This window comes from Etheostoma spectabile, chromosome 13, assembly GCF_008692095.1.
Source record: "Etheostoma spectabile isolate EspeVRDwgs_2016 chromosome 13, UIUC_Espe_1.0, whole genome shotgun sequence".
In the NCBI taxonomy this organism is placed as follows: Eukaryota; Metazoa; Chordata; class Actinopteri; order Perciformes; family Percidae; genus Etheostoma; species Etheostoma spectabile.
The window spans coordinates 5,559,327-5,574,296 of record NC_045745.1 but is presented as its reverse complement, the minus strand read 5'-3'; the positions used below and the strand labels follow the sequence as shown (position 1 = coordinate 5,574,296).

The window sequence follows — 14,970 nt, the reverse complement described above, 5'->3', positions numbered from 1 at the left end:
AGCACTTTCTTTCAGTCTGTTTCCATAAGAAGGCCACCAGTAAACTTTTCAATAACTGTAGGATTTGTGAATAAATGTGGAGCAATGCATCTCCATACAACTGAGACAAACATCTTTTTACTTTAGCAACATGTTTGCAAAAAACACTATATGATATATTATATGATGGCATACAGGTAAATTTACCCAAAGTCTTCAGTTAAAACAACACAATGGCATGATCCAGAGGAACCAGTTATTAAATGGGGACAGCATGCTGTTTTTGCAAGGCCAGCTATCATGCAGTGACGCACACTGCCAGCATTATTCCTCTGGGACCACCATACACTCACAAATAAGTGAATAAGTGAACACACACACACGCCCACACACACCACACCCATACGGCTATACACAGACATGCACACAGAGAACTCCATCAGCTTGGAGAGGACAGATTTTATATCAAATCCCCAACAGAGACGCATGGATCTCCGGACCCCCTTGGTTCTATTTCTGCTCATAGAAACTAGGCTAAGAGGAAGGAGAGAATAGCGGTCCAATTTAACTGTGACGAGTGTTGGAAAGACACAGAGAGAGAGAGAGAGAGAGAGAGAGAGAGAGAGAGAGAGAGAGAGAGACAGTCATGAGGTGCAAGGAAATAGGTGGTGGCTACATTCGGGTCAGTCAGGGCTGGATTTGTTTTGTAAAGCATATGTTTCCATTGTTTATATATATTATATGTGTATGTGTGTGTGTGTGTGTTCCCCTTTCCCCTGGATTCACTGTGTGTGTGTCTGAGGGAGAGGGAGCCAATGGATGGAAGTCATTCATTCTGGCTAGAGTGTGACGGGCAGCGGTGAACCGCTCTGCTGATGTGGCCAGATCCTTCCCCTTCATTCCTGTAAAGGGGTGATCCCTTTTCATGTGTCAACCTCATCAGTAGAAATAGTCTGGGAAAGGAAGAAGGGGGAACAGAAGGGACATAATGAGTGAGGAGAAAGTGCATCTCTTTTGGTTGTTTTTGTGACCAATCTTTAGATTTAAGCGTGTGAGAGACATCAAGTAACAGAGTGCAGAGGCCGGCCGTGCTGCACAGCGTCTCAGACTGCAGGAGAAAGCTGACCACAAATATGCCCGACTGTGGCCGGCGGGCTCCTGACCGACTGCTCTCCTCCCTTGCCATGTGGCCACAGTGGGCGGGGGAGTGCTTTTTCCATTCCACTTCCTTCCCCTGCCATACAGAAAGGATACGTACTGCAAATGTCTGGGAAACCATGTAGATCTGCGTGCACGGGAGGGACTTCAAAGCTCCTACAAGAGAATACAATCCACAAGAGATGGGGAGTGTGTGCACTAGTAGATTTTCCTGTTGTAGCTAGTCGAACGCACAACTATGTAAGACCTTACATCCAAGCTTGGAGGCTTCTGTTTTGAAGTAAGAAATCAAATACTATCAATCCAACTCTTGAGTCACGTTGATTAAAGGAACCCTGGGGAGTTGTTGCCCACTATGCTACTGTACGGAGCGATGTTTTCCCTGTGTTGTACGTGCACACAAAGACGGACCGACAGACACGCGTATGATCATTCTTTACAAATGTTTTAAGCATTTTTGTTAGACCTCAAGGATACACACAATATCTGTGTTCGAAACTGTTCCCAATCCCAGAAATAGTGCAGTATATAGTGTGCTTGCCATTTTCAGTGGTGCCTGCAGTCCACTATAAAATACCCACAATGCACAGCTAATGTGAGTGTACTGTATATATGATGTACCCTACATTTTACTCCCGTATACCACAATGCAAAGCCTTCTCTTCCGGGAGAAGGAGAAGAAGCAGAAGGAGTGAAAAAGAAAAATGGCTTTCATTTAGAAACATTGTAAAATGTAACATGCAACATATATATATACAACCAGTAATACAATATCTATCTTCCCAAGTGCTTGGTTTGTTTCAGGGATGTATTATTATAGAATTATTTTTATTGGCTTGTTTACATGATGTTGGGCGCGCCCACTTCCGTCACACGTCTAAAAAAAGTCTCTGTATCGGCCGTCATATTGGCAATCTGTGAATTTTTCATCTCTGAAATTGGTATAAAATCCAATTGGCGACTTGGCTTTGTTTGTTTCCAAGAAAACTCCACAGGGCCCCTTTCAATGCACCTTTTAATATTATTAATGTAAAAGAGAGAACCCCTCCTAACCCTGCAGGATGTGGCCTGTGTACATTAACGTTAGGCTGACACATTCAGGATATTACACCTCATCATATTTTCTATCTTTGCACATTCATTCAGTTTAGTTCTTCCATTATGTTACTCATAACTAACACAAGATAACATAAGATCAGAATAGTTTGTGGAAATCACAAATCCCTACCTTTCAAACACTTGCATGCACAATAAAAAGTAGATCCACTCCAGATAAAAAGTGAAAGTTAGACTACTGGTTTCAGTTTATGTATCTTTTTCTTATTTTTCTGATGTTGATATGTGGCTGTCGTATCAAGCCAATGAAAAGTTATGATCAAATTCCAATACACCACTATGATACACCAATATCAAAATGATCAAATCAGAACCCCTGCCAGTGTGTGAGGATGAATAGGTTGTTATTCCAGTGACATTTGAGACAGCTGTCACTCTAATCTTCTAAGTTTGTGACAGCTAAACTGGGCCAAAATCAAATGAAAGGCCGGTAGGTTTGCCAGCCGTACCACTTTGATTAATAGGGCTTTTATTCAACCTAATTTTCTTTCACTAATCAAAAGCTTGAATTCAGCTGAAGGGCCGCGGTGCATTAGTCCAAGCAAGTACGTGCTAAATATTTGAAGGTAGTGGAGAGGATGCGTAGTGAAGCATCTAGGGAGCAGACTAAACCTACAGCTCATCAATAATACACCCAGGGCTAGCCCACTTGTACATATGAAATAATGCATTAGATGTATTGGAAAGAGATGCTGTGAGATGATATGAGACAAGAACCCTGAACAGCAGTTGAACATAACCTTAAAAGTGGACCCAAAGAAGGGTTATTCATGCATTTATGGAACATTTTTGACAAAAGAGCCAGAGAACATCACTGAGAGAGGCTCAAACAGTGTGCAGTTAAATTTCATAGAGAAGCAATATGGAGTTTTGGACCATTTATACATTTGAGCTAGATGCTAACATCAGCATGCTAACATGCTCTCAATAGCAATGCTAACATGTTTAGCAGGTACCGTTCACCATGTTCACCATGTTAGTTGAGTGTGCTAGCACGTTAACATGCGCTAATTGACACAATTTGTGTGGAAATGTCATTAGTTCTTATTTGGTCACTAATCAAAGTGAAATTTAGACGTGATTATGGCGCTAGAGGACAGATTACGGATTATCACCAATGTTATTTGAAGTCATCCCCTGGGGAACGGGAGTGTCGGAACCAAAATCTGTGCGAGATATTTCCCTGGATAAATCAAAACTTTGAACGGCACTAAATTAAAAGTCAGGGATCCCCAAACTTAATAGGATCCTTCCCTGGGGTGTCCTGAATGTGTGTAAAAGATTTCAATCCCCCCCAATAACTGTTGAGATATTTTAGTTTGGACCCAAGTGGTTACACACTCACGTTGCTGTGTGTTTGTGTGTGTGTGTGTGTGTGTGTGTGTGTGTGTGTGTGTGTGTGTTTTTGTGATTTGTGTTGTGTGATAGCCATGTGATTTGAAAGATCCTGTCATATATCCCAGCGCTGTTTTACATAACAATGTGGAGGATTAAAGTCATTATGTGTGGTTTAGTGTTTAAAAAAAAAATTCTCCTCTCTCCCTTTCTTTTCTTTTTCATTTTAGGAATGGGAATCCGCTATGGGGGGGGGGGGCATTGAAACATCTGGCTGGAAAAAAAATATCATAAACTGTACGTACAGTCAAGCGTTCTTAAATTATCTTATGTAATGATGATCGTTTAGACAAAGCGTCATTAATTTAATTTTCCAAAGATAAAGCTGCATGCTGTAAAATGTTGATGATGTATTTATTTTAAATACTTTACAGATCTAAGAATATTATTGTGTGCTCCCTGCTTGACACAGGGCTCATCTCCGCCGTCTGACTGGGAGCTGTAGAGCGTGACGATCAAACGTCCCCGGGCTGTCAGACCGACTGTACGCTGCAGAGCTGTTTCTCTTGGAGAGAGTGACCCTAAGCCACGATAAAAACGGAAGAAAATTCATATTTTCAGCTCAATTTAACATCATACAGCTACAGCGCAGCTATCTTCTCTGGATAATCTCAGCGCTTAGCCTGCACGAAATGAAGAATTCAGGGGCAATACTGGCCCAGTAAGATCCATATGGCTAATATGGATGGTTTTTGTTAACGTTTTTCAAGACAAAAATACATAATGTAATGTTTATTGTGCTTTTCTTTTTTTTTATTCTTAAAAATGGGTGAAATTGCAAATAATACATAAATCTGTCTCATATAGGGCTAGGTTAAAATAATCGATTCTCCAATTAAAATCAATGTTTCTTTAAGTCAATCTAAATCAATCTTTTAATAATATATGCCTTTTTTATTGACCCCCTGTTGGGTCTCAATTCTTTATGTAAACATTAACCTGGTGCATTATAAATATATATCTGAGGGTTGCTTAGTGCTTGTATAATTTAGCATAAGTTCTCTAAGAATCTCTTTTACATGCAAGACATACAAAAAACATTTGGTATGGGCATGAAATAAGTAGAAATCAGATTAAAAAATGCATTTTGGGTGAAGATTAGGACAATTATTTCTCCAAACATTTGAGCCCCCATCGACAGGATCGAAGTGCGGCCTGGGGTTTCTAGACTATTGTTTCTTCCTTGACTTGGCACCGGGACGTCACCACATCTCCGCCCTGCTGTTTAGCATCCATTTTGTTACAAGGCGCTGGAATGGCTCATCTAGAAATATGACTGAGGAAACAGGCTTCCTCCTATATTCCCTAAAGGGCCACACCAATCAGACATGAAAGCATTCTCCTTCTGAGACGCTGTCACCGTGACCTCTCCACGGCTCTACACATGTTACTCAACGTCTCATTGCTTCCTCCGCTGTTTCATCTAACACTCTGAGAAACCCAAATATGTCTTTATGCACAAACTTAAAAAAAATGACCTCAAAAGCCAGTTTGAATATTTTGTGCATTGCAGGGATTACATGTTGTACTACCTTGTGCCTTTATCATTTCAAGTGTGTGTTCAACTGTAAAAATGAATGTCATTTCTCGTTTGACATGATAAAAGTATGCAAAACGAAACTCTATAGCTTTAGAGATTGAGTTCTTCTTAGCGTGGAAAAAACCACCAAGGGCATCCTTTTTGTTCTTCTATGACTTCCTCCACATACCAGGCGTGTTTCATTAAAGGATGGGCCACATACCTACAGCACAGTCCACAGCCACATGCACCTATCAGTCAGTCATTAGGCTTTAATTAGAAAAATACACATGAAGCTTTGACTGGTGTGCTGCCCAGATACTTCCATCAACAACCTGAATGACGACACTGCAGTCTCCTAAACATCCCTGAACATCTAAGACGTGGAGAACAAGTACCACAGCTACCACAATGAGCAGCGGCTTCAGATAGAGTCAGTGTTAAAAATACATGCAATCAACATTTTTTAAGTGGTGTGTTGACAGGGTGCCTGCAGATTTATGTAGTGAAACATGGACCAGTAAACATTTATGGTGCTGAAGAATCAAAAGCACGCTGTAATAACCCTCCCTGGGCTGTGAGGCGTAACCAACCATTCTGGTGCGCCACTGCGCTGCGGGAACACACACCTAAACTCTGCCTGCTATTGTCTCATAAGCAACATCCCCCACAGTGCAGACAGAACATAAACACAGATACAAAAGTCTACTTGCCCACTTGTCAAGCTGTGCAGTGCAAAATTGCAAATTGCTAAATGAGAAGCTGGACTAATTGGATAAGATAACGTGTTGCTGGTAGCCCGACATTAAGTTTTATACCTGCACGTGCACACATGTGACAGCACTGACGTCTTGGAAACACAAAACCAATGACACATTCTCATAGGAATTCAATCCGAAGCGGGAACCTTTTACAGCAGAAAAACACACCAAGGGCTGGGCATATGTGTGTGGGTCTGTGTGTGTGTGTGTGTGTGTGTGTGTGTGTGTGTGTGTGTGTGTCTGTGTGTGTGTGTCCACCTCTGACCCAGGGCATTAACAGAAAGATCCAAGTCTTTGACAGAGGTCAGCACCCCCATTGAACCCTGGCTCTTCCCACAAACACAGTAACGTTGGAGCATAATATTAATGAAAAACCTGATGCAATCTCATTTAGCTCTGACAACATGACAGATATCCATACATGAAATTAAAAAAAAGCCGATGAAACATGCGAGGGAACGCTCAAACACACACAAGACATTATCCTGATCTGGATCAGAGGATATAAAAGTTTCATAATCCCTTTGCCAGGCTCTACTATTTAAACATATCATGTAAATGGGGGTGGTAGGGGGGGAGATTACATTTTTCCTCAACATGGAAGGCTTGTCAAATATATGGCTGCTGTACATAAGCACTCAAAATATTATTCTAGCAGCTGTGGGAGCCTCCAGGAGCTGAGAGCTAACAGCGTTGCTAGCTGCAGGTCTGCTGCTTGGAACTGGTGCAGGTCGATATTAGAGTCCAATCCTCTCAAGAACAACTTGTTAATGTGTCAGAAAAAGATCCAATTTCAGTGTGTCTCAGGACATTACAGTTTCATCATTCCAAAATTCCAAGCTGCTGTTGTGTTGATCAATATTCTGTGTGTGTGTGTGTGTGTGTGTGTGTTTTGCAAGGATAAGAAATGGATTGCATTGTCTTCTATTTCCATTTCGTCATGACATGTACCGGCGGTCTCAGCCAAAGCACTGGACTCGGGGGGGGGGGGGGGGGGGGGGACATTTGAATATGACCTTCACAACACAGACACATTTCACTTGTTTGTGTTGCTTTGTTTTGTCTTTAAATGTCTCTGTGTGTGTTGAAATGGATGTGAAGGCCTCGAAGGGTTCGGGGTAGCTGGAGGAAAGGAACACTTACAGTGTAGAAAGTAAAAGAAAGAAAAATAAAATAACTGGTCTGTGAGTTTTTGACTGCTCAACTGTAGAATAACAAACACTATTATTGCTGTTTTCTTAATGTTATAGCATATGTAGCACATTTTACTAATATATATGTTTGCATTTTAACAACATTCCCCTATCAAATTTTTATTTTAGAAGATATAATCATAAGAGATGGAATGCGGGGAGTGATGAAAGCCCATTTTTTTCCTATCATATTTCCTTAAGCAGGGATGAGCTGCTATTTGACAGTGTGTCAAACACAGCAAAGTGCTCAACACATCCCAAATCTCTCCTCCTTCCTTCCTGTGATCTCTCCGTCTGCTTGAAGAGATGACTTTCAGCTCTTTCTTCAGATAAACCCTCCAGTCTTCCTCGATAATGAGACAGGAAGGGAGGGGTTGCCTTTTTAACATGGGGCAAAATTGCGAATGGGTGTTTGAAAAGGGTTCGGATGGAGACGGTTAACCCTGTGCTTGTGCTTATGACTCATCTCGCTGTCACTCCAACATGTCTTAAAAACTGGACTGAAGTTGACGGATACCGGGTTTATCTCGGGGCTGTAATCCTTAAGCAAACTTGTAGTTGGAGGACAAAACACCAAAGAAAACACCCCCGCCCCGTCCCTGTGTCCACACACTCCTCTGATGACAAAGGGGAGGTAGGTGATTATCAGCCTACCGCTCACCTTCCCCATGTCAAAGATCAACAGGCAGCTTAAGCAAGCACTGCCGTCTTTTACAAGTTGCCTCGTCAAGTTGCTACAGTTGTTAAAAGATAAGAACCAGGTAAGGATATACCTGATAAGAAAAGCCACTGTATGTTAAAAGAGCCAATCAGATTGTTGCATTTTGTTAAAAACACGATGTGTGGCTTTGTTCTAAATGTGTGGCAGGGTAGTGGTTGGGGTTTTCAAAGCCTGACACACACAGCATGGGGACAACGGCCAATTGGCTGACTTATTATTATGACTCAGATAAGGAGAATGTTGTTAGATGCAAATTGCAGCAATCACACACTCGGGTTTTAAAGTACCTAAATTGCCTCCATGAGCTGGGTCGCAGGTCCAACTGCTGACCGTGTTGGTGAGCGGGCCAAATCAATGGGCCGAACTACAACAACTAACTTCCTGTTGTTTCCAGAACACTAGCAGGCACCTGTTCCTTTCACCTCACGCAGTTTCCTGACCTCACACTCAAACGTCTCTCTCTTCAACTCCCAATTTAAAAACCTCTGCAGCACAGAGTAAATATAACCTCTCCAGAATGCAACGCATGTAACGGCCTCATAACTGTGATGAGTGATGCAGGATACAAGGTTGGGTGCCAGAATAACAGCTGTATGGAGGGGAAGAGTGACACCCATCAGCAGAGCCGTGAAGCGGTGCGTTCATTGCCGTGGGGTCACGGGGTGAAAGCTGCTGCGAACGAAGTGTGTCTGCTGATGGAAAAAATATGGAGTAGCCACATGAAAGGGTCTGCACTGGCAGAGGAAGAAACTCTAATTCCACCGGTTACTATTACAGACGTCGGCTAAATCAGAGCCTAAAGAACACACAGACTGTTTTCTCACAGCAGTGGGAATAGCACGCCAGGGTATAGACATAAAGAGATCAGTGGGATATCTGTGGGAAACCAGTCTGGAAAAGTCCACTTGCTATGATATCATGTCATTGCGATTGACTCCAATTCACATCTGTTGAATAGTGTCAATATTGCAATATTGTCCATTACTGTCAACAGTGAAGTATAAGAGTTTGAAAGACGTTGAACTAATAAAGAAGTGCAGAAGTGATGATGTCTTTCAAAGAGACGTTTCATACTGTACAGTGCCGTTAGTCTAATTGGAAACAGCTCGACATCAGAGAGAACAAGCACGGTCAGAAAGACGCAGCAACCCTATAAAGTAAATTACTTCCATCTTTTTAATGCCTCGGCTGTTGTTCGGGGACCTTTAATGTGAAACAACCTAAAGCTGAAGGCCGAAGCCACTCTAACATGGCCCACACAGCCTCTCACACAGTTTAGTAGAGAGGAGACACTTCCTGTATGTCTAATCCTGACATCTTCTGCTGTAACACTTCATGTTACTGAGAAGATCTGTAGTGACATGTTTCCAAAGGAAATGTCACAGAGACATTCTACACTTGGGATTGTTGTTCAGAGAAATAGGTTTCTACTTTGCCCCAAATTAGATTTTTTTCTTGTCACATATGTCCTTGACAGACACCTACACTATCTTCACTTCTCTTCTTTTCAAGCCTGTGTGGAACTGAAAGTAGTGTGTTTTATTCAAATTTTAGTGCTTCTCCCCTAGAAAGAGTGCTTTGTGTTACGACAACTGACAGGAAAACATGTAGGAGAAGAAGAAATAGAGATGGAAATAATTTCAGCATTTACTCCCGTGGTTGCTTTCTGAAGAAATGCAGAGGAATGGCCTATGTGGACGGTGATGAGTAGCCACAAAGGAACTGGACAAAGCAGTCAGGAATTAATCTGCAGAGCCTGTCAGACTGGATGGATTGCTACATCTTTCTTACAGTGCGACAGAGCTTGCCTTAAGAGGATTATCAACACACCGTCATCTGTGTCTATATAGTTCCCATGCAAGGGTCCTGCACGTCCATTGGGCTGGGACCCTGTTTTTTTTGTTTTTTTGGTATTCTTGGAATGACAGCTTGATTGAGACAACTCAGATTAAGGTGGCTGGAAGAAGCGCTAATCTGCAGCTCCCCAACATTTGTGTTCACCACAGATTAGGCTGCAGTCAGCCGTATCCCCCAAATTGCTCCATTGCTGGCTAAGAAGGGGGTTACTCTGGGTGTACGAGTGGAGGGGGGGGGGGCTAGAGTTAATACACAACAGGGTTTACTTACTTACTGAACAAATAACTTAAAGTGCTGAGTGTCTGCCTCACATATCCTCATATTCTCTGTAAAAAAAACACTTAATCCCCTCTTTATGATAAGCTGTCGAGGAGCTTGGACTGTCTGCTGTGGGACTACAGAGGGACCAACACCGGGACTTAAGGTTTCAAAGCCACCTCAAATCAAATTAAACATAGTGGCCCTCTAAATCTCAGAGCTCTTATGCACTCTAAAAAGCAAATGGAATATAAGTGGCTGTGGTTTGAACGGCTGCTTCCAAAGGCCCGACACAAGTGACCCAAGATGGATCGCCATCTCATGCAGCGAGCGCTAGGGGCAGGACACCCTCAAATGTCCCAGACGCTCCCCATTTCTGTCGTAAAAACAAGCTCAGGCTTCTGAAGGAAGGCCTGAGCCACCAGCTGAACAGCTGTCCAACGTCTTGTCTCTTACACTTTCCTTCTCTTCAGCAGACCTGAATCTTAACATTGGTCTCCTCTGTGCCTGCTCACACTTGGATTTGGCTCGTAAGTGTTTCTGAGAAAAAACAGATCCCTTCTCTTTGCCAATTCCACAACATAGATATATAGAAATTGCAGGATGATACAATCAATATTGTTCTTCACTCAGTGTGGTGCCTTACTGAGAGACTGGAACATGCCTTAGAATATGCAGCAGCTTAATTCTCTTACAATTAAATTGTTTTCTCCTCACACTGCGGCCGTTAAATATTCAAGTCTTGTAAAAAAGAGATCTTGGCGTAGCGTCTATCAAATCCAGAACAAAACAACAAAAAGACATAGTGACTTCTCTCTTCTTTTGTGGTTTTCACCATCATCTTGGAGAAGTGTTTGAATCATAAACTGGATTTTATATGTGGTGTTTTTTCATGTGGGTGAGTGTGTGTCAGTGCGTGTGTGTGTGGATCACCTCTGACACTGGGGATTAACAGAAAGATCGAAGTCTTTGACACTACTGTTGTGCAATGGTGGGTGCAATTTTCCCATCATTGTTGTGGAGCAGAATAGCCCCGGTGTCTGGAATGGTCACCCTCTGTCCCTGTGACAATGCTTTAGTGATGCACACACACTACAGTAATGGCTTGCCGGTACAAAGACCTTTTGACGTTGGTGGTGGGGGGGGGGGGGGGGGGGGGGGGGGGGACGGCAGTGCTCGGCTTCAGTCTGCTTTCTGAGTCCACTTCCCTCTGACTGCCTGCCACTGCAGCAGCAGCCGGCCCCTCCCCCTCCCCCTCCCCTCCTCTCCCAACTCCCCTCCCTCATTCATTCAGCCCTTCTTGAAATGGTGGGGAGAGTTTTTTCTAATGTGTGTGTGCGCTTTCTGTGAGTGTGCGCTCATGCTTAATCGACATAAAGATCTATGAGTTAGGATGTGCTTCGGGAACCTAGTGAAGAAAGAGAACGAGAAAGCTGGAGAAGCAGAAAGCTGAGTGATTAAAAATAAGAAGAAGAGACAGGGAGCTACGGGAGGCAGAGTCCTGATGAAGAAGAAATGGAAATGGAAAGGGGACAAACAGATACTTCATTTCACTTAGTACAATATAATAAGTAATGTAATAGGAAATTACACCAGGAAAAGACAACATTTTGTCGAATTGTATAGTAACAAAAAATATATGTATCAATATACCATACAGATCTACTTAACAGCCCTACATGCACACGCACGCGCACTTGGAGAAAACACTGTGTGCCAGCAGCACATGCGCTGCGATGTAGCTTCCACAGCAGGGAAGGGGAGTAAGGCTTGAGGAAAGTAAGAAGGAGACGGAGAATGGCAGCTCTGCTCTGGCTGTATTAGTTGTGTTGGATGCACAAGGTTGCGGCCCTAACACTGAGTGAGCGCCCGACGCACATGCTGCGCATGCATTATGCAGAAGAGTCCAGCAGTGTTCAGGTGCCAGGGATGGAAGGGACCCCTCTGCACTACATGCACTGAGCCCAGCCTCTCCCCACGAGGGTTAGCCCAGGCTGCTGCAGCCACCCTCCCTTCCCCAGCCCCAACATCATGCGCTCCCTTCCCTCCTCCTCCCTTGTCACACTTTGTCCTCATCTCTCTTCAGTCCCTCGTCCTCCTGTCAAATCACAGCAAGCGCTCGGAGGTCCAGCAAAGTTAACGGCTTTGCAGAGGAATTTCTGCCTTGCAATTTGTGGGATGTAACGAGCAGAGACTGTAGTGGCAGGATCATGATGGAGAAGACGGAGGAGAATAGGGATGTCTTTGAGCCCCTTAATGAGGGGTTTTCCCTGATCAAAGCATGATGAGGTGTAAGGAGACAGGAGTACAAATCGCCACCGTAGAGGGAGACTGATGCATCCATGACTGAGAATGAGGATGTGGGTTTTTTAAGCTTTTTGTGGCTGAGTGGTGCTTGAAGATGCTAAGATTAGATATGCCACATCAACACATTCTTGGCTGTATATGTTGAGGAGCTAAGCCTCACCGCTGTAATGATCCTTCAGGTGCCCAAGGCCTGGAGCTTCTTGACTGCACCTGCAGCATTCAGGATGATGAGCCGGAGGCATGTGGCTACCTAGGTGTACACATTGTTCTGTTTAATAAGCCACTCCCTCTTTCTGCCAGGGGCTACAGAGTGAAATTACACCACTGTTTTTATTTTGGATTTATCAAATTCAAATAAGAAAATGTCAGATAATTATATGCTATGTTGCAAATTATTTGTGAAGAAGTGAAATAATACGAGATTTCCTATAGACTTGTGTTGTGGGACTATGTCACTGTGTCAGTATTGATAGAAACTTGCTTTTTAATCAGTGAGGCATCTCTTTGCACAGAAGAGCTTATTCTCCCCATGAACAGGCTCTCCTCCATTCTCCATGCTGCAGCAATAATTTAACCCATTCAGTGCCAGAGTCCGATGTCCGAGCCTTGATATGAAGCCCACAGTGGCATCCAGTAACCAAATATTGGTCAAACTAAGATGAAGATAAGCTGTTAACCTGGCCTGATGTAACACTTGTTAATTAGTAACATTAGGTTAAACTGTTCTTGCTTTACAAGAATCCCTATTAATAAAATAAAATCTAATTCATTTCTGGTGGGAGGTGTAAGACTACAAACTGAACAATGTCAATAATTTGATTCGGCCTGTCTTTTTCTTACAATGTTTTACCAAAAAATATATGCCCCATTACCTTACTGAAATCTGCACTTGACTTATGTTTAACATCTAGAATTGGTAATTTTAGTCACAATCCATTAGGCTATTAATTCCCCAATTGGGCTCATACAATTGCACTTTCCACATTTTAACACTAAGATGATAATTTCCACTTGGACACAGAGTTCAGTGGTAATGAAGGATTTTCTGGATCTCAGCTACAGTGAGGAAATGAGGAAACTCTTGGTGGGGTGGGGACCACCACATGGCCTCATCCCAGCACCACACAGCGAGCTGCTACTAACTCGCTCCCAGAAACGGCGAGGAACTAATGACTGATGCCTTGCAGTGATACGAGCTATCTCTATTTGCAGTCGCTGAAACTGCTCGGACAGATGAGTCGTCGTCCGCCCCCCCCCCCCACCCACCCACCCACACACACACACACACACACACACACACACTCACACACACTCACACTCAGTGCGAACGCATGCAGGCAGGTTCGTGGATGGAGAGTTGATCACCTTAATTGATCGATCTCCTATTATCTACCAGTAAAAGAACCTTCCTGTCCAGCTCTTTCTCTTAGATTTAACCACAGCACGCGCAGTCTCCAACTATGACAACACCTTTAACAGCCTTGTGGTTTGAGCAGCTTGTCCACTGCGCTTGGGCAAGCCCATTGTTCTGCCCGTCTCAGCTGAGGTGTGCTGGCTGCTACCAGGCTGCAACAGCGCACAGGCAATTACACTCCATATATATATGTATCCATATACATCCTATGTATAATAAAGAAACTGCTCTGCTGTGTTTACTGGACCCACTCAGATAAATAAGAACTAGAGGATATTCTGATGCAGGTCTAATAGAAAGGGAGAAGTCAGGTCTCTTACCGGCTACAGTGTATCTGTCCATGTAATTGAGGACGTTCCCGAAGCTGAGGATCCCGGCGGCGGCGGCCGGTGAGCGGCATCTGAGCAGCGCGGCGCGGAATTTGTGCCCCGGTTGGCACGGGTGAAGGTCCGGGCTGGATTTGAGTGCGGGACTCATGCTGCCTGACAGCGTGCGCACCTCATCCAAACTGCTGCAGCCTTCGATCTCGCATCCATCGCTCTCCACACACATTTTCTCACACGAACGATCCAGCGCAGAGAAAGAAGGGAAAGAGAATGGAGAGGGAAAACAGTTGAAACGGGACCAGTCTCAGCGATGCTCGGGGATTTCAACTGGAATTATCCGCAGTGGAAGTGTTGTCTCAAGTGTTAACGCGCAGGAGTCGCTCTTCTCGGGAACATGGTTTTCTAGCAGTGCAGTGCGGTGAGGGACGGCTGTGCGCTCCGTGGTGCTTTTTTTTCTAAGGAACCGGCGCTATGGTGCTATAGTGCAGGGGGTGTGACCTTGTTGCCAGACTCCTCCCTCCGCCGGAGGCCCGCAGCGAATGATGGAGCCGCACCTGATCTCAGGGTGCAGATGCCGGGGAATCGCAACCGAAGCGTGGTGCGGTTGGAAAACCCTCTCTGTTATTTAAGGACGCTGACAGAAGTGGGAAGCGGGTGGGTGGGTGGGACTTTATTTATCTAGCCTAAATATGTATTAATCCTCATCCTTCACATTTATTAGGGAGGAAGGGCTGCTGACTGAGAAGATATGAGGCTACTGCTGAACAACTAGAGACATATTTAGAGAAGAAAGGAAGCTGCAACGCCCTGGTCTGCTCATATTTTTGGTAAAGGGTCACAGATATATTTCAGGATTTACATTTTTCTATAGGCTACATATTTTCTTTACATCTGAAAAGTCAACATTTGATTAATTTGCAGTTGTTTGGTCCCCATACCCTGTCATACTGACAGCCATCACTTTTT

At 43.8% G+C, this 14,970-nt stretch overlaps 1 protein-coding gene and 1 long non-coding RNA gene across 4 annotated transcripts in view; one reads left to right on the top strand and one right to left on the bottom strand.

Moving 5' to 3' along the window:
* spns2 (SPNS lysolipid transporter 2, sphingosine-1-phosphate) overlaps positions 1-14,477 on the bottom strand; it is a 67,835-nt gene extending 53,358 nt beyond the window's left edge. For all 3 annotated transcript variants that reach the window (XM_032533486.1, XM_032533488.1, XM_032533487.1), the window contains exon 1: positions 13,999-14,477. In XM_032533486.1, the coding sequence (XP_032389377.1) occupies positions 13,999-14,230 (232 nt within the window). In that variant the 5' untranslated portion in view covers positions 14,231-14,477. The remainder of the gene's footprint in view (positions 1-13,998) is intronic.
* LOC116700368 (uncharacterized) lies at positions 1,955-14,474 on the top strand. Its single transcript, XR_004334635.1, has 3 exons — positions 1,955-2,012; positions 8,079-8,081; positions 14,465-14,474. It is a non-coding gene; the product is annotated as an uncharacterized LOC116700368 (long non-coding RNA).
* Positions 14,478-14,970: the final 493 nt, after the last annotated feature.